We start from the raw sequence: 19136 nt of genomic DNA on the forward strand, positions 1-19136 counted from the left end.
GTGTCTACAAGCCAAGCACATATATACAGTGCTTGCATTGGTGTCCAGATTGTGGACCTGACATGATGGAATGGGTTTAAATGCGACTTTGGGATTTGGTTCAAAGAAAATGATGTTTCTGTCTCAATGAATGCCAACTGAGGAGGCCAAGCATGGAGATAGCGCACATCTGAGGATAAAAACTTGGAAGAAATCGTAGGTACCCTGGCAAAGCGTCGTTCTTGGTTGAACAATAGCAATCTCATTGTTTTGGTGATTTTAAAGTTGTAAAGGTACAAAACAAGCAGCGGCTAATCAACAAAACGTTATCCTGCCTTCGCATTGACTTCCTATGCATCATTAGTTGAATTCTTCTCGTTGGAAGCTCGCCTCAATCGATCACTGACAAAAGGAAACAAGGACGTCAATTTTCATCCGATTCAGACGCAATTGGGATGGCCGAGACTAAGAACACCCAAAGCACGTGGATGTATGCGGAATGTGATCATTTCTAGGACGACCATAGCCTTAGGCGTCCAAGAAGGGCGTCCTTTACACGTGGATGAAATTAGCTCCGGACACCCAGAAGACATCTGAGTCAAAAGGAGGTACGTGTTTTTAGGCGTCCAAGACTACTCACATGCCTAGACGCGGATGTCTAAAGTATGTGCTAAAAAGACGCTCTCAGAATGTTGGGCGTTCTTGTCTCTTTCAATATTTTTTCCGATGTTGTCAGTATCGTACAAATTCCGGTACATGCTATTATCAGGCAGTGTCGCCTGCTACCGCCTCATTCCGTATGAACCATATTGGAGTGCCGTTTGGAGCTTCAATTGCTCGCTTATCAACTGGTCAATGTCTCCCGTCTCTGATGTGTTCTCCGATTTCATGTAATGGCACAAACCAGGCATTGTATTGCCCCCAACAGACTTCCGGAGGTAGTTAAGCATGCTTTTCAGAGCTTTCTACTCCCTTTTGCAAAGCATCACCCATTCTCAAATCCTTCCATTTTCAGGTCTCACCTTTACTGGTGAAATCTCGAATGAAGATGATAGCTACGGATGCCTCTACGGCCCTCAGCATCTATCCTGCCTATATACGAGTGGACCAACAGGCACACTTGTTGGTAAAAAGCCCCGTCCCGCCTTTCTTCGATCCTTGATGTATTGTTGAATTAATTGTCAATTCGTTCAAATTGTAGGACAGGAGGAGGCTACCGTTTGTCCCTTGACAGCTCTTTGCCTGAATTCGTAAGTTCTGAACTTTGCATTCTCGAAGACAGGGTTGGAGTCTTCCTACTTTGTCGTCTATTTTAACCCCCAAACAAATACCAAAAACCCTCAACCCCATTTTTAGGACGAGTTCCCTCTTGTGCCAAGGATCGCCCAACTACACTTGGAACTAACTCTTTCCATGGTGCCGCAACTGCCGGTGGTGTGGTGACGTGCACATATGGGCCAGCTGGATCTCCTGCCACAGTATCCGCTGTATGCAATTACGCCTCGACGGGAACATTCCCTTATAATTACATGATTCCTGGACAGTTGATAACGAGCGTAGTAGGGGTGTCTCAATCTGACGCATCTTGTCCTGCCAAGATGGTTTGTTCCTAAAGGACTACACACGAGCTGGGGAATCACGGACTAGGAAACCTTTAAAAGTCGTTAATTGAGGAAAGACTGACAGAGAAATACAAACGATTTGTTGTTTGTTTGGGGATTACGGACTTATAGACCTATAATGATCTGAAACTTGAAAGTTGGTGTTTAGAGAATACAGATACATCAGCATTTGATCTTGTTTCTCCAATTCACAATCATTCCAATTGATTTATTAGCAAAGGCTCTGTCTGTTCTACAACTCTGACTACATGAAAAGCAAACAAATTCAGGCACCGTAAACATGTTACATTGCACTAAAACAGGAGAAAAACAGATCTACGGACAACGATATATGAGTTCTCTGTTAGCATAGCATTCTAGAGACAAGCACATACCATGGATCGACTACATATTCCTCCTAAAAGCCTCCAAAATCTCCATCTTCAGCAGAGACGTATCGTCTCCCTTTACCCAGTCGACAAACACAGTCGACTCCATGATACTCTTTCGATTCTTGACAACATACTCAAAAGCAGCTCGTTTCAGAGAATAGTCATCTCGATGACACTTGGCACCAAGAGACAGAAAGGAGTCTAATACATAACCAGAGCGTCTGCGTCTTTGCCCTCCTAAGAAAGCAATTGTGTGTAAGTCTAGCTATTTTTCAAGTGAGAACGGTACATGGAGACGTAACCCAGCGGAGTGCATGCCTTACCTTCAAGCTCAATTATAATCATACTTTCACCTTTCTCATCTTTAGCAACAAACTGCAATCCGTTAGCTTCAATTGGCCCAGATACTCCGTATTGACTTCAAATCGATGAAAATGGCGTTCGTGAATGATTTCTTGATTGTGATGTAAGCGACCTAGTGAAGAACACAAAAGCAGGAAGAAAGGTGTTTCAATAAGTGTCCACATGCTAATGCACCAGTGGTAGCGAAGAAAGAGCATAATCAAAATACAAGGAGAGCATGCAACGAAACAGCATCTATTTCACTTGCACCCACAATATGACCAAGCATTATGATCCTTGTTCCAGTCACTTGTTCCAGAATTTTTGGGTCGAAACATTGACCTTCAATACACTGTCAGGGAAGAGTTGGATACGATCAGGACAATTCGGGAGAGAGAAAAAAGACCACCGTGGACGGAGTTGACATCACACTTCTCGACAACTTACAGAGATATCTAATTTACTGGTGGACGAGCAGTATTTGCCCGAGCCTCGAATACAAATAGTATGAATCGTGCAAGTGTGCGTATCTTCTTACAATAGCGGTCTCCACAGAGTGAGAAAGAGGTCGATCTTAAAGACGACAGTTGGTGTCAAATGGGAGCAACAAGATTTTTGCATTTTAGCAATCGTGGAAAGCATGGATTCTGCTTCTATCTTGTGACATGGTAGAGTTTACCGTTCGGCCATTGTCTCCACTCAGAGGGTAAATTCATGCGTTGTGGTCACCTCGATTGCTCAGTTTGACTTTCTTTCCGTCACAGAGACAAAACCTCGTAATAAAAGTGTGGTACAGATATAGAGACATACATCGTATGGACCTTTAAACATGGTTGGAAGGGTGTGAGATCGGAATTCTGAATAACTTTTTGCAATGCAAAAAATGAACGGAGGATGTATGAATAGCATTACCTGCTCTGGAGGTTCATGACAACCCGTGCCAAACTTGGCTGATACACTGAATCACACTCAATGACTTTTTTTGTTCAAATTGCACATACCAGCTTATGAAAGTTTTGGCAAGTCATCAGACAAGACTCCGGGTATTACAACTGCTACAGGTCTTGTTCACTTCTGGAACAGTACAAATTTGGTTGGTGCCTTCCAGCTGTTTGCGTCGTCACAAGTCGATGAAAGGCGGATTTTTTTTTCGATACCTCAGCAAATGGAGGGCCCCTTCACACCTCCTCCACAACCTCAACACCCAAGCACTTTCAACTAATCCAAAACCAATACTTCCAAAAACAAATAAATCGACAAATGTTGATTCTCTATTGAATGCTCTCCTTCTCTTCCTAAAACTATACACTAAACACCTCACCATCTCTTCGTCGTACTACCTCTCTAACCTTCAATACAACGAAACCTTATTCCCAAGACGCTCAAGAATAGCTCCTTGCTTTTCCAAACCACTTAACGATACTCCTCCCTTTTTACCATTCATCACCACAGGTGATGCAGCAGTTGGTGGTTTACCACTACTAGCATCCGAACACACATCATCACTACTCTCGTCTTCCTCATCTTCAACAACTCCAACCATACCTGCAAGCACACTTGTAGTACTAGCAACACTACGACTATTAGCATTTGCTGCACTACTATTACTTGCACCATTCAAAACACTGTTATTACTGGGTTGTTGTTTTGGTGATTGCTTGAGGGAAGCCAAATCAGCATTCTTTAACGAATCTGAAGAAGCATATCGGCCTAATTGTGGATGCACTTTGATACTTTCATCTAGTCCTCCTTCGATTGATAAGGATGCTAGGTAGTCTTCTAGTAATCCGCATGAAGCTAGCACGAAACCGAGGAAGGTTGGGACTGGTGCCAGCGGCCTGGTCTTGTATTCGGGATGGTACTGTGTTGCGACGAAGAAGGGATGATCTATATGTAGGAGAGATAGCATGCTGAGCAAATCACTTTTTCATTTCAAGTGAAATCCAAGTCGACCAAAAAAGAAAGCAATAGAGAAATAGTATAGCACAGCCTACCTTCAAGCTCAATAATAATCATCCGTTCACCCCTCTCATCTTTAGCAACAAAGTGCAATCCTTTAGCTTCAATTCGGTCAATATAATTGGGATTGACTTCGAATCGGTGACGATGACGTTCGTGAATAATTTCTTGGTTGTGATGTAAGCGGCCTATTCAACAAAAAACAGATGGTTCAGCATATAAGCATTCGCCGTCACTCAACTACAACGACATATCAGAGTCAATGACAAGACGTACGTATAATAGTGTTTTGACTCTCAGGGGTAAAGATTGTTGGTCGACTGCCCAATCGCATCGTACCGCCCATATGAGTTCGAGATCCTTCAGGCATGAAAATAATCAACGGATTCGTTGTCATTTCGTTCATTTCAGTAGAGTTGGCATCTGTTCACGGAGAACGAAAAGAAGATCAGATCAAGACAAAAACTGCTAGAGTTCAATCCGAGATGCAATATTCTGTTACCTGCAAATCCACAAACATTCCTAGCAAATTCTACAACAGCAGTTTGTAAACCAAGACAAATGCCAAGATATGGCCGCTTGTTTTCACGAGCCCATTGAGCTGCCAATATCATTCCTTCCCATCCACGATCTCCAAAACCACCTGGTACTAATACACCCCTGGCGAGAAAAACAAGCATCAAGACTGATACATGCATCGTAAATAGCCTCTTACTCACTTTGCACCACACAATCTTGACCAAGCATCGTAATAGTTTTTAGGGTCCGTTGTCTGTGTTTTTGGTTCGAGATATTTGGATTCAATCCACTATTAAACAAATGATTTTGCATCAGAAGAGCTCAGTATCGAACACAAAGAGGCCATCCCGAAGTGCACATGTATGTCACATTACAAGACGACTTACCGATATTTCTACTTTCCTCTTGCAAGACAAGGCAGCATGTTCCAATGCCTTGACCACGGATAGATAAGAATCATGCAAATCGGTATATTTGCCTACAATGGCAATCTCAACAGAGTCGTGAAGTCGGTCGAATCTAAAAGCGGCAATCAATGTCAATTAGCTGCGTTTCAGACAACAGTTTTTTGCAGCTTCAATCCAGAAAGCAATTCTGTTCCTGTCTCATAACATACCTTTCGGCCAATGTAGTCCATTTAGAGAGCAAGTTGATGGTTTTTGGTTCTTGTCGTGGTGTTAGCTTGAGTTTCTTTTCCATTACAGAAACAAGACCTTGCTTATGTAACAAGAGTGGGACGTGGTATACGGATGGACAGTCATGGACCGCAAGGACCTTGGAAAAAGTTGTAAAAGAGGTGTGAGATTCCTCTTTAGAAACGTCCTTCACACTTTGTCAAGCAGCACAACCACAAGACCCGACAACGCAACGTACCTGCTCGGGAGGAACATGACAGAACATTGCAATCTTAGCTGATACACTGGGTTCTAATCTTTTCGTACTTCTGCAGGCAATCTAGGTTTCAGACAAGACAGTAAATCAGAAAGGAGAAAACCGAAGCTTGTAGAATTACGAATGTGACGTTTCATCACTTTCAACATAACAAGCTCAACACCACCTCAACATATAACCAATACACATACCACATCAGGGGATAATCCCAATCCACGTAGATCTCGCACGCTGGCCTGAGTGGGCTTGGTTTTTTGTTCACCCACAGCACCAACCATGGGTACAAGAGACACATGAATTAGAAAGAAATTGTCTGGACCGACTCTAAATTGGAATTGTCTCATGGCTTCGATGAATGGTGCGGATTCAATGTCACCTACAGTACCACCCATCTAATCAATAATTCGAGTTTGTATAAGCTGGTTGTCTTTAAGAATTTGCTTCCAAGTCTCCATGTTGAAACGGATGGTGCTTTTTTGCGTATTTTGCATCAAGATATGAATACTTGCCTCGACGATGCAAACATCAGCAGGTTGACCAGACTCATCCACAGGTATTATAGCGACTCGTTCAATCCAGTTTTGCACAGCGTCAGTGATGTGAGGTACTACTTGTACTGTTTTGCCCAAGTAGGCTCCTTTTCGCTATAAGGAGCAAAAAAACGTTCACCGTTGACATATGAAATTTGGATTAGATCTCAGCTGGATCCTACCTCGTCTTCAATAACATTCCTGTATATCTTTCCAGTAGTGATATTGTTGTCTCTTGATAGAGTTACATCCAAGAAACGTTCATAGTTTCCTAAATCCAAGTCAACTTCACCACCATCGTCCAATACAAAGACTTCACCTACGATTGCCAAAATGGGATTAGATATGATGACGACAAAAGATCAGTAATTTAAGTGTCAAATCGCTCTTATTCACATCATAATAACTCCCCCATTCCAAACAATCAACCCCCACAACATTGTAAAAAAAGTTTCCAAATGTGTTTGCTGGTTCCAAACCAGTATAAGTGTAATGTAATAATGCAATTACCATGGTCTAGCGGAGACAGAGTGCCGGCATCAATGTTCAAGTATGGATCTATCTTGATGCTCGTCACTCTCATTCCCCTTGCACGAAGAAGCAATCCAGCTGATGAGGCAATAACTCCCTTGCCAATTCCAGAGATGACTCCTCCTGTTACTAGAATATACTTCATCTTGTTTATATGAGATCTATCTGATCAATAGCTATTGCTCACTGTCTCGTTTCCAGTGCGAAGTTGCTGTGTCAAAAAAAAAAAACTGTTGGTGCGAAAAAGGCCGTGTGGGTTATCAGATCACGGCACGACGTGTCAACTAGCTACTTGACAGATGCAAAAAATGATTCTTACATTATAATATGTATACAAAAATGCAAACTATGATTCTACGATTTACGTGACGATGAGGAATCATTACTACTAATGCTGCTTTCATCAGTATCCTTTGACACTGGTTCAGCCACACTCTCACTAACAGGCATCGCCGACTCTCTGCCTTCACTCTTCCACTCCTCCACCTTTTCCTTTTCAGCAGCCCATTCATGCTGCGACTTGCTCGATTTACTGATGCTACTACTCCTCTTCTTATCCTCTGCTATAATATTACCATCATCATCAATAGTCTCACCAGGCCTCATTAAATCCAAGTCACCAAATGTCCGGGGTGTATTACACACTTTAATCCAGTCTAGTTCTAGTGCAAAATCTCCTGATTGTCGCACTATCGAGAAGCCTACATTCTTGATCTTCTCACGATTCATGGTTATTTGATTTGGTTGGATGATACCGTTTGCTGTTAGTACGAAATCACGTAATGGAATCTATTAGATGGTATTTGGAGAGAGTGAGTTGGCAGACAACCAAAAAAAAAGTTCTCGTCTTTGGGTGGAGTATCTGTACCATTAAAGTCTCCCATTCTCCAGGCGTATGAAACTGTAATCGATGCTGCCATAGATATCCATGAAATGGTGTTTCGGTTTGTAAATTCACAAACCATAATCGTGAGTCTCCTCTTGCTCGTATCGACAAGTATCGAAATAGACTGGTATCGAATGTCGGGCGATGAAACAGTGTTATAGGGCGTTCCTAGAGAGTGTATGGAGTGATATGATGAGTATTGTTGGTTGATTCTTATGTTCAATAAAACACTTATCCTCTTACTCGAGATCGGATTCCAGCATACCCACTCCGCACTAGCTTTGATTTTGGCGGTATCTCTGTTGATAGTTTACCCCAAAACAGACCTGAATAGCGGAAGGAAATGGGCGGCGATGAGGAACTGTTGAGCGAATAAACCACGTTCAAGTTTCAGAGCGTACCAGTGTTTTGTGGTGTCAGACCCCAATAAGCTTCCGATAATCCTATTGACACGATAGCATAAAATAAGAATCTACTGCCACATACGCCGTGGTGGTTGTCCTCGTCTAGCTTCAACCAACTCGTTACCTCCAATGTCAGCATCAGAGCCGACAATCCACTCTTGCAAGTCATCTACAGTTCCAAATTGGAACATTTGCATCTCCTTGGCCCATTGTAAATCGAATTTGAGGCCTGTTAGAATGGTATATTTGATGTAATTAGTTTCTTCTTGAAATCCAACAATTACTTGAAAAAACAGTGCAATCGCGAACATACCTGATTGAACTTCTTGATTCATATACTTCCATGACCGCCGGAGATATGAGTTAATCACGGACAATCCCTCTCTTGCACTTGGTCCCTTTCCCATCGCTCCTATGTGGTTGATCGAAGATTGAAACTCAGAACGAGACGCAACGATTCAAGAATCAACCGTGATCTGACGAGAGGGTTTATACGTGTAAATCTTCGTGGATTCTTGAACGGATTCGCCGTGACGTCTCGCTCGGTATGTGTTTGAAAATAACAGTTGATCAAAATCTTGTTGCGAACATACAAGAGGCTCTATTTAACGCCGAAAATACCCTAGGCCCGAGAAGCGCTTTGCTCTCAGATTCGTTCTTTGCTTTCTGATTTGTCTGCCATTGATATACGCGTCGAAAACCAACACCACACGACATTTGAGACCAACACCTTCCTATTCAGGACACTCAGGTTGAGAGAATTTGGAGTTCTTTCTTGCTGCTTACAAAAATGATAGTCCGCTGAGGTCTAAATACTATATCGGTACGAAGCAAAAATACGGGAAGGGATTTTGTAAGGATTTCGAGCTCTAACTCCAAACCACACGTTCACAATCATATAGAAAGCCGAAAACAAGCAGCGTGGGCATAAACGAGCACCACGACAGACTACTCAATGGCATAAGAGACGTCTTTCCTCAAAGCCTAGTGGCAACGGAAAGAAAACGACTCGATTGATCAGAAGAGACCACATACAAGTTCATGGCTCATGATATCGTCATATCCATGAATCATGTACGTGTCGTATCCATGAATACTGCTGGTCGGCCGATGGTGTAACTCATGGGCTTCGAGCTGTTTCGAGAACGGGGTGTTCATAGATGAGGAGCACATGGAAAGCCTTCGCTGGGATTTAAGAGACTGCTAGTAGAAGATCGCAAAGATGGCATGTGCTGCAACAATCAATTCTCTTTCGCCGGTCTCGCCCTTTACCATCGTCTTGCTACCGTTATGGTAGTTTCAATATTGGAGCATTTGTCAATGCAGACAGACTACTGTTAAGATTCTTTGAGCTGAACGTCGCATTCCTTTCGTTGGCTCTGTGAGTTGCAATACAACGGATACAATTACATGAGCTTGTTGGACGATAAATGCCAAGTCAACCGAATGCAAACTATTACAGAGCAACTTCTAAGACAAGCCAGCCGAGAAATTTACATCAGAACCGAGCAGTCTCAGGCGCCTTTTATCAGATTCACCATTGCATTTGTTGTAATATGATTTGATAAAATCACCAGTCGTTGGGAGGAGCAAAAGAGAGAACGACATAGAGGAATGAGACTTGATGAGATTTATTGAGGTCCAGCGACACAGCGATATAAGTTTAGGTTTAAATTCTCCATTGAAAGTCCAATGAATCCAACGTGTTTTTGTGAAATTTGAAAAAATAGAAGCAGTGTGAGATGTTAAAAGCATTCATTGTACCCGCGTTAACGTTTTAACGCCATTCTGGATTCTTGCACGTTTTGTCGAATAAAGAATACGTCCTCCTTTGCTTCCTCAAGTTCACTTGCATCGTTCCAAAATTCAAAACACCAACACAATCAACATCCATCAAGTTCCAGGCAGAGACAGGGAGATCAAGCAAGATCAAGGTGAGATCAACTTGTTTACCGTAATTGTCATCGTATTAACTCTTATCTCCCAATAGAATGTCTCTTCCTCCACGCACAGCAGCACTGAGAACTGCTCTGCAGACATCATCGGGCATCAACCATCACGTCCCAGTCTCGTCGTTGACTCAAGTCCAGGACGGAAAATATACATATACGATCTATGCGTACATTCAGGATGGACGATACGCCGATGTCGTTCGATTACTGTCAAATCAGGCAAACGTAAACCCAAAATCTCGCGCTGCATTAAGTCTCATGGGCTACTGCTACTACCAGTTGCAGGATTTTGAAAATGCCGTATCATGGTAAATCAGCGCTAAAAGTTACTCTTTTATCAGCCTCGGTTGCTGTGTTGGAACAGCAGAAGAGCATTGTGACGATGATCAGAAACAATTGTGTTTGATCTAATCAGGCGATTCAATATCTAGCTATGAGCAACTCTCTAGACTGTTTCCTGAAGTAGAGGAATACAAGCTGTACTATGCTCAGTGCTTATACAAGGCAGGAAATCACCCTGCTGCTACAAAAGTTTGTCAAACGGTCGATGCTCCAGAGCTAGCGTCCAAGGTAATGTTGCTGGACGTCTGTAAACGCTCTCTATTCACACAATTACTTCAACTAGACTTTGAAACTTCAAGCTGCGTTAAAGTACGATGCAAACGATCTATCTGGATGCAAATCGATACTAGATCAATGTTCACCTGATGATGTGGATACCATGATCAATACGGCTTGCCTCATCTACAAGGTGATACACCAACTGCTTGCTCAAGTTTTTTCCGCCTGAAAAAATAGACTTACTCACGGGCTTTTTCAGGAGGGCAAAGTCGCAGATGCTCTGGCCATGTATCAAACAGCTTTGAAAATGACGGGATTTCAAGCTGATTTAACTTATTATTTGGCATTGTGCCATTACTGCCTGCAACAGTTTGATGCTGCCTTAAAATGTTTGGGAGAAATCGTTGAAAAGGGTATCAAGGAGCATCCAGGTAAGAAAAAAGTTACACCATCGAAGTTTGAATGTCCATCTCATTATCTCCGATTGAAAAATTAGAACTGAACGTCGGAATGGCACATGAAGCAGTAGAATTACGAAGTGTTGGAAATTCGCAGACACTGCACGAAACCTGTCTAGTGGAAGCATTTAATCTCAAAGCGACCATTTTATTTGACTCGAGAGACTGTAAGTCCCGCTGAACGACGTAAATATCACTAGCGTCATGCTGATTTTTTCTTCTGACCTAGTTGAAGGAGCAAGGGAAGCTCTTCAGGACATGCCACCACGTCTAGAACACGAACTGGATGCAGTCACTCTCCATAATCTGGCACTGGCACATATGGAGCAAGATGCAACAGGTGGATTTGAGAAATTGTCCTTCCTAATCAACAATGGAACTACCTGTCCACCTGAAACCTTTGAAAACTTGTTGCTGCTGTATTGCAAATTCGAGTATTATGATTTGGCTGCTGATTTGCTGGCTCAGGGATCTAGTATTGGAGTGGTTGATCCAGTGAGTACTGATACCTCGAGTATGAATCACCACCCCTTTTTGCTCGTCGGATTTGCAAATCACATTTAACACCAACCATTGTTATTATTTTCGAAACAGTATGTGCAAGAATTCCTGGAAGCCGCTGCGTTACGGAGGTCGGCACCGGATGAAGCGTATCGTCGCTTCGATGACATGGGAGCCAGACATTTAGAAGCACTACGTAAAGTAGCCAAAAATGTCGCTGATGCTCGTGCCAAGCATGACGATGCTGCTGTCAAGAAGCTTGTTCGTGAATATGATGAGGGTGTTGATAGGTATGTTGAAAATGAAGACGTATGAGTGTAATTCATAAACTTGTACCTGAGTGTCTTTTCCACATCTTTACTAATTTCTTTTCTTTCCACGATTTCCCAAAGGTACATTCCAACCTTAATGCACCAAGCAAGAATATACTGGGATAAAGCAGATTACGCATCTGTGGAGCGACTGTTTCGCAAAACAGTGGAATTCTGCGCCGAGTCTAGTGTTTGGAAGCTTAATGTTGCCCATGTCTTGTTTATGCAAGAGTCCAAGTATAAAGAAGCTATATCCTTTTACGAGCCGATTGTCAAGGATAACTATGATCATGTGAGTATGAGTGAAGACAGAAAGAATTGGCACCATCTTGTTTCCGACAGTGTTTATCGACTTCTTTTTTGCCGTTGGAAATATCCTTGACTTGAACGCTCCCAATCAATTTAACCACTCACCCCCTCTTTGTTGCACAGATCCTGGACATTCAAGCCATCGTCCTCGCCAACCTCTGTGTCGCCTATATCATGACATCCCAAAACGAGGAGGCCGAAGAAGTCATGAGAAGGATTGAAAAGGAAGAAGAACGGGTAGCATACGAAGACCCAAACCGACGATGCTACCATCTCTGCATTGTGAATCTGGTTATCGGAACCCTGTATTGCGCCAAGGGCAACTACGAGTTTGGGATCTCGAGAGTGTGCAAGAGCCTGGAACCATATAATAAAAAGGTATGTGTCAATCCTAGCTGCCTTTTTTTTCTCTCTCTCTCTCACACTACAAACTCATTACCAAACAAATACCATCGTAATAAAAAGCTAGGAACAGATACATGGTTTTACGCAAAACGGCCCTTCTGTGCATTGCTAGAAACATTGTCGAGACATATGCTGCTGTTACGTGATGCGGCCTTTGCTGAAATCATTGCGTTTTTGCAGGGGTGTGAATTGCATGGGAGGGATATACCTGCCGCGTTGGATCCAGCTAATGTGCAGGCGTCGAAAGCGACTGTTGCGTATGAGGCTCGGTTGCTCAAGGCTGCGTTTTTGAGCTTGTATGATAATTGAGGACTAGTGGGACGTGGTCCGTCATATTGTAGTTAGAGATGCATTTTCTTATATATGACCATGCTTGAAGCGCTCATCAACTTTCGTTGAAAGCTCGCATCCGAACTTGTCGCTTTTTTGCCGTTGTCAAAATGTACGCTATTTATTTCTTACTGAAACTGTGTGTGTATAAAAGAAACTATAGAATTCTAATCTCTGAAGTTATCATACAAGGAGCTGAATATAATTGGAAGGGGCCGTAGCAGTAAAAAAAACATAATAGTGCTATATTGGAAAATAAAACTATGTGAGCGCTCGAACCTTTTCAATCACCTCACCCAGCGAAAAAAAAAAGTTACTGGACTCACAATAGAAAGAATCAGAAAAGCTTCACTAAACATTACGATTAGTTTCATCTGGCTTCACTGAGAACTCCCAGCATGGCCAAAGCAGTCGATGTAGCTGATGGTGGATTGTTGGACACTGGTGCGACAACACTTTGTTGTTGCATAACAGGCAGTGTCGGAGTACCTAATGTCGAAGCTGGAGTCATTGGTGGTGGTGTTGGGACAGACGATGACGATGGGCTAGGCATCGTCGTGGCAACTGCGAAGGCAGGTTGTGGAGGTGCTGCTTGTTGAACGGGAGCTGCTACGGGACTAGAGGAAAAAAACAGGCTGTCAGTATCGTTGAATGCAACAACGAAGCTTCTCACTTCCAGATCATGATTTACCTTGGTTGATTGCTACTCGTCCCAGCCAAAGCACCTTGCAACCTCTCCAATTCAGCAGCAGCCACTTGCGTTATAGTCTGTTGGACCTGTGCAGCTTGCTGCTGTTGCGTTTGTTGTAGCGCTTGAGCTACTAGGGTATGAGCAGGCAAGTCGGAGGTTGCGACTGTTGCTGGGATTACCGTAACGGGGACTACAGCTACTACAGGTGGTTGTTGGGATACTACAGGTGGCTGGACGGTTACAGGTACGACCGTTGTTGTTACTACTGGAGTTGCGGGTACCATTGACGGTGCTGGTCCTGGTAGTGTTGGGAAGGAAGGTGCTGGTGATCCAGCCTTTACTTTCCGATCACTGTTTTGTAGGTTTGCTACAACAGGAAAGGTTGGTGGTGATTCGATTGATTGGAGGCTGAGAGGTGCCTGCTGTTGTTGTTGCTGCATGATGGGCTGTTTTGCTGCTGGCGATGGTATTGTTTGCGAGGAATCTTTTTGCTGTTGCTGTTGTTGGACTTGCTGTTGCTGAATGTTTTGCGGTTGTTGAATTGTTTGCTGCTGTTGAATATTTTGCTGCTGTTGTTGAATGGACTGTTGCTGGATACTTTGAGCTGTTTTGAGAAAATATGTGTTAGTCAAGTCATTCAATCAATCAGAGAAGCTAAAAAGAAAATACCAACCTTGAATGGATTGCAGCAATCCAGAAGCAGTCTCCTGCAACAATACATGACTAGCCAGAGTCTGCTGTTGGTGTTGCTGGGCAATAGCACTGGCAGTAGCCATAGCCGATTCCACAGCAGGAGTTGGCAATGGTACTACTGGAGCTGATGAGACAGCTGCTGCTGCTACAAAAGTATTTTGAGCAGCCAATTCATTCAAGAGCTGCTGTGCTGCCGCAGCATGTTGTTGGGCTGCCTGATGATTTAATAATACAGCCATTTCAGACTGGTTTTGAGGTTGTGGTACCATTGCAGGCTGCAGATAATTAGCAGCAGGCACTACTTCCACGTTTGACAGCAATGAATGGGCTGGTACAAAAGCACCATTAGCAGCACTTATAGCTTGATGAGCATAGTGCTGTGTATTGACCACATCCATAGCAGCCTAATTTTTTGTTCATAACAGTGAGCAATAGAACGACAAAAAATCAGCTTGAACTGTCTGATTTTCTCACCTGAGCAGCACGAGCATTAGCCGCATTATGTGCGGCAATAGCGACTGCAGCTTCATGTTTAAGATGCGCCTGTTGATGTTGTGCCAACGAAGCCACCAAATCTGACGACATCTGATTCTGCATTGCCGATGATGCAGGCGGTTCAGACGATGATGACTGTGATCTACCAACAGCCGGTGCTCCAGCTCCTGTTGCTTCACTGAATTCAGAACTCAATGAAGTTCGAGCTGAAGGTGGAAAACTTGAGGTAGGTGCTGATGTAGGTGTCGAAGCGGCTGATGACACTACGGGTGACGGAGTGGGAGCGGATGGGTTGACTACATTCTTTGTCAAAACTATTGGATTTAGACCTGGATTGGTCCTATAACAAGAAAAATGCGAATGAGGTTGAGCAAAAAACGATGACTAGCAAACTTTCCATGGTCCCGTTTGCTTACCAGCTATTCGCACCAGGTACACTACCAATAGCAGCAAACGATGTAGTAAATGCCTCTACGTGTGGACCAACGTAAAAGGCAACATATGATTCGAATGCTGGTATGGCATTCACTCGAGTCAGAATGGTAGTCAAGTTGCTAGACTTTCGCTGTTTTTTTGCAGGTGGTGGACCTGTCCTACCATTGACTTGTGGAGGTGTGGTGTGGTCTAAAGGTAAAAGGTAACCATTTTGATCAGTGAATGTTTCAACGAAAAAAAAAATGTTACAAAACCACTCACGTATAACACAATACGGTTGCTTCAGGACCGTCTTTGCAAACCAATCAGCTCCAAATTCAGCCTTTAGCAAGAAGAGTGCTTCTGTAAACTCTCTAGCCTGGAATTTCGCAGTAACAATATGCAATATCCGTTCCAAACCGCCATCAAACCCGTGATAATCTCTCAACACAGCAACAGCAGCATCACCACCATACAAGGATGCAGTCGAAATAGGCTTGAGCATCGTCATATTGGCAAAGAGCCGTCCAGACCATCTCGTAGTCTCAGCCTGTGTATAATCTGCCATTGTTTGCAAGACCGTATCGTATGTCTTGGCAGTCATGGCATTCTTCCCAAGTTCAAAGACTAGAGCTTCGTTTATGGGAAGACTTGGCGTAAGCGGAGAATTGGGAGTTGGTGGTGGAGTATCTACTTCTTTTCCAAATGCTGATGATGGTCCAGGTGATTCTCTGGCTCGATTTACATTATTGTGGAGGATGTCTGGTATTCCAGCCATACCACCAGGCATAGACACCGATGGAGAGTCTAACTCCATTCCGTCTTTATCTCCTTTCTCTCCCTTTTCCTTTTTTGTACCCAGCAAGTTGTGTCGATCCAAATAATTTTCGAGGTATGCGGTTGTGATGGTGCCATTGGGAGCCTCCTGACACACACTAATCCACGTTTCTAGTAGCTTTTTCGGTGGTACTTTTGCTAGCAGCTGACAATGAGACTGATATGCGGGTGGTCTATATTGTGGTGGCAGTGCATTTGCGATGGACGAGTAGACTCTATAAGATATGATATACTCGTACGTGGTTGACTTTGAGAATCCCAAATTAGCTTTAGTCCAACTGAGAAACTCTTTCTGCGTCTTCATCAGCTTGTCATCGTAATAGAGTTTGTGCAGCGTTTGCCCAATGACTACGAACGACGATACGTTCTTGGTCTCGTTCAATATAGTAGATTTATGCTCTTCCAGCCGATCGCTGGTGACTACTTGCGGGGAGGCCATGGGACTATCTTCCATTTTCGGGGTGTAATATGCTGTTGATGGAGGAGCATGGTATGCGTTTCTCGCCGTGTTGATACGAAGAGCAGCGGCAGCGGTTTGCTCATCGAATGACATTTCCTGAGCTAGGGGATGACGACTAGAAGGATTCAACATTGTTCTATACGGCATTGATCCGTTTCCGTCGTCAATGGATGGCGCAGCTCCATTTGAATTTGGTGTTGGTGGCGAGGAAGGAGCGGATTGGTTGCGTCTGGTAGCCCGACGAGCGCCTGTAGTCTGCCGAGTAACATGAGTGGGCGTGGTAGTTCCAAACTGCTGCATGATACTCATTGCATCTAGAAAGTGCTGTTGATCTGGAGTTGGATCATCCATATCCCCATTCATTGTTGGATGGCCATTCATGATCCTCTCTTAACGAGCCCCTCCAACTAACTATAATAATAAAAGACTGATCCACGACAAGGGCAGTGCTAAAGACCCAAGAACCTGGACGGAAGTTGAGAAGGGAAAAGATGTAAGAAGAAGGGGGTTTGGTAAGGGGTTGAATGACGATGGGAAGTATTCCATTAAATCAAATCATATCAAATCCACTAGCGATGACATGTCCGAATGCCAATGCCTCCCACATGTGTTTGCAACTGCAGTAACCAAGTTCAAGTTTCCCTTCCAAACGCAATGTGATTCTTGGCAGAAAAGAGCAAATTTTGACGTATATGCAAAAGCAAATACGAGTCGATGACATCTTAGATGGTAGGTCTTGAGCGATGCACATACCTTTTACTCAAGTAGTTTATGTTATGCGAGCCACCAAGTTTCTCGGTTTTCTTTCTCTTGTTGCTGATGATGACGACGTTGGAATTGTCTCCTCAATAACAAGCAACTGGTAGCTCAATGCTTGCACTCGATGGTGCAGTGCCTTGTCGTTGGTAAGCTAGTCTTTAAATCCCCGTGAACACTCGGTTTGTCCGATTTCATGGATTTGTGAGTCGAAAAAATCGTTGGGAGTTGACACCACCAACCGGCTCCAAACATGAAACACGCTGTTGAAACAGGGAAATACACTCTATTTTTACGGTCAATTATTATCGTATTATCGTAATTTTAAAGTTTCGCGGCTGGCGGTGGTGTCCTTCCCAAAAACTTGTAAGCTTTTGCCCACAACTCGGGCTTCATATCCTTCTTCAATATCTTGCCATTAGCATTCCTTGGCAGCTGCTCACGCACAATGTCAATATATATCGGGATCTTGAATGGAGCCAGTGACGACTTGAGATGAAGTCGTAATTCTTCCATTGTAACGTTTGGAGCATTTTGCTTTAGAGTTACTACTGCGATTACTTCCTCACCGAGACGCGTATCCGGTAGTCCAACTACGGCAGCATCTATAACCTGAGGATGACTGTACAGTGCGCTTTCTACCTCTTGACAAAACACTGTCGTGGAACGAGGTTGTAAGTTGCAGTCGTTTAAAAGTATGTCTTCAATCAAAACATACCGTTTTCACCACCACGAATACAGATATCTTTAATCCGGCTATTTCAGAGAAAAGTTCATTGTTTTCAGTTTAAGTCGACACAGTTCTGAAGATTTCAGAACTTACTCAACAATATACAAGAACCCTTGTTCATCTACTCTTCCCACATCCCCAGTTCGCAGAAACCCGTCTTCAGTCATAGCAGCACGAGTTGCCTCTGGATCGTTATAGTATCCTTCAAAGACTTGGATTGAGCGAGCACACACTTCTCCTATCTGGCCTACAGGTACTTCCTTTAGTGATACTGGGTCGAGGATTTTGAGCTCGGTTGTAGGAGGTGCAAGGCCAGTTGTTGCAGGGTTTGTGGTGTAGTCTTCGCCTACGACATTTGCAAGAGTCGCCAGTGACTCACTCAATCCAAACCCTGAAATGTAAAGAATCTTAGCATGAGATGTTTCTGGGAGTATAATAACCAGCTCACCTTGACCACAAGAGACATGCGGAAGCTTTTCTTTTATGCGCAATGGCAAAGAATCACCAGCAGGAGCACCTCCATAGTACAGCACTTCCAGAGATGACAGGTTTCGTGTCTTAACATCAGGATTCTCCACGATGTCCCACGCCATAACCGGCACGCCCGATACTCTGCTGATACGTTCACTTTCGATTAAACGGAGAGCTTCTTCGGGCCTCCATTTTCCTACAATCAGCACAGCCTAAGTACGACGATGATTTCTCTGATTAGCATCGAATGCGTTGAGAGAGTAGCCAGCAAACTGACCTTCTCGCCCTTGAATGTCGCAGCAGCGCACCCAGACTGACATCCAGTTACTACAAGAAAATAAAATAAAGAAAACCCCTTGGTGAACGATAACCTTCAAAATACAAACCGTGGAATAATGGTGATGTAACCAGACAAGCCTTTTGAGTCAATCTAGTTGCAGGTGGTGGAGGTGGCGGCACTGGTTGCCCTCGTCTCAAAGCAGCTCTTGGACCACCAATAGTTTGATTTATGAGGTTTCCACACATGCTTCGATGATTTCCAAGAGCGCCCTTAGGCTTTCCTGATGTGCCAGACGTGAATACGATACAGGAATGGTCTTCTGGTCTCACAGTCACATCCGGCATAGGCACTTGTTCTGGAATTCCAAATTGTTTCAGCACATCATCTAGAGTCGGCAATTCTGCTCCATCTTCTAGCAGCCCAAAATGTGTTACACCAGCAGCTTTCA

The 19136-nt window shown here is 43.6% G+C and overlaps 5 protein-coding genes across 5 annotated transcripts; 1 reads left to right on the forward strand and 4 right to left on the reverse strand.

Moving 5' to 3' along the window:
- Positions 1-1985: 1985 nt before the first annotated feature.
- Positions 1986-2317, reverse strand: SmJEL517_g05844 (uncharacterized protein; the record flags this gene model as incomplete). The annotated part of the gene is made up of 2 exons (XM_031171770.1): positions 1986-2209; positions 2296-2317. The coding sequence occupies 2 exons, from the start codon at positions 2315-2317 to the stop codon at positions 1986-1988; spliced, it is 246 nt and encodes an 81-aa protein (XP_031022233.1).
- Positions 2318-3665: 1348 nt separating this feature from the next.
- On the reverse strand, positions 3666-6889 carry SmJEL517_g05845 (CTP synthase (glutamine hydrolysing); the record flags this gene model as incomplete). Its single annotated transcript, XM_031171771.1, has 12 exons — positions 3666-4201; positions 4309-4461; positions 4550-4696; positions 4776-4933; positions 4993-5081; positions 5179-5311; positions 5409-5566; positions 5666-5746; positions 5875-6075; positions 6208-6327; positions 6396-6532; positions 6724-6889. The coding sequence occupies 12 exons, from the start codon at positions 6887-6889 to the stop codon at positions 3666-3668; spliced, it is 2079 nt and encodes a 692-aa protein (XP_031022234.1).
- Positions 6890-7098: 209 nt separating this feature from the next.
- Positions 7099-8441, reverse strand: SmJEL517_g05846 (uncharacterized protein; the record flags this gene model as incomplete). The annotated part of the gene is made up of 6 exons (XM_031171772.1): positions 7099-7533; positions 7613-7798; positions 7874-7956; positions 8032-8073; positions 8159-8263; positions 8348-8441. 6 exons carry the CDS (start codon positions 8439-8441, stop codon positions 7099-7101), a joined length of 945 nt encoding a protein of 314 aa, XP_031022235.1.
- Positions 8442-10025: 1584 nt separating this feature from the next.
- Positions 10026-12840, forward strand: SmJEL517_g05847 (uncharacterized protein; the record flags this gene model as incomplete). The annotated part of the gene is made up of 10 exons (XM_031171773.1): positions 10026-10294; positions 10418-10556; positions 10612-10737; positions 10807-10978; positions 11044-11172; positions 11235-11500; positions 11600-11796; positions 11899-12109; positions 12250-12504; positions 12592-12840. 10 exons carry the CDS (start codon positions 10026-10028, stop codon positions 12838-12840), a joined length of 2013 nt encoding a protein of 670 aa, XP_031022236.1.
- A 391-nt stretch (positions 12841-13231) lies between these two features.
- On the reverse strand, positions 13232-16814 carry SmJEL517_g05848 (uncharacterized protein; the record flags this gene model as incomplete). Its single annotated transcript, XM_031171774.1, has 6 exons — positions 13232-13478; positions 13553-14156; positions 14226-14649; positions 14720-15080; positions 15157-15364; positions 15437-16814. 6 exons carry the CDS (start codon positions 16812-16814, stop codon positions 13232-13234), a joined length of 3222 nt encoding a protein of 1073 aa, XP_031022231.1.
- Between the last annotated feature and the right edge of the window lie 2322 nt (positions 16815-19136).

Source organism: Synchytrium microbalum, assembly GCF_006535985.1.
Source record: "Synchytrium microbalum strain JEL517 chromosome Unknown SmJEL517_scf0062, whole genome shotgun sequence".
Taxonomy (NCBI): Eukaryota; Fungi; Chytridiomycota; class Chytridiomycetes; order Synchytriales; family Synchytriaceae; genus Synchytrium; species Synchytrium microbalum.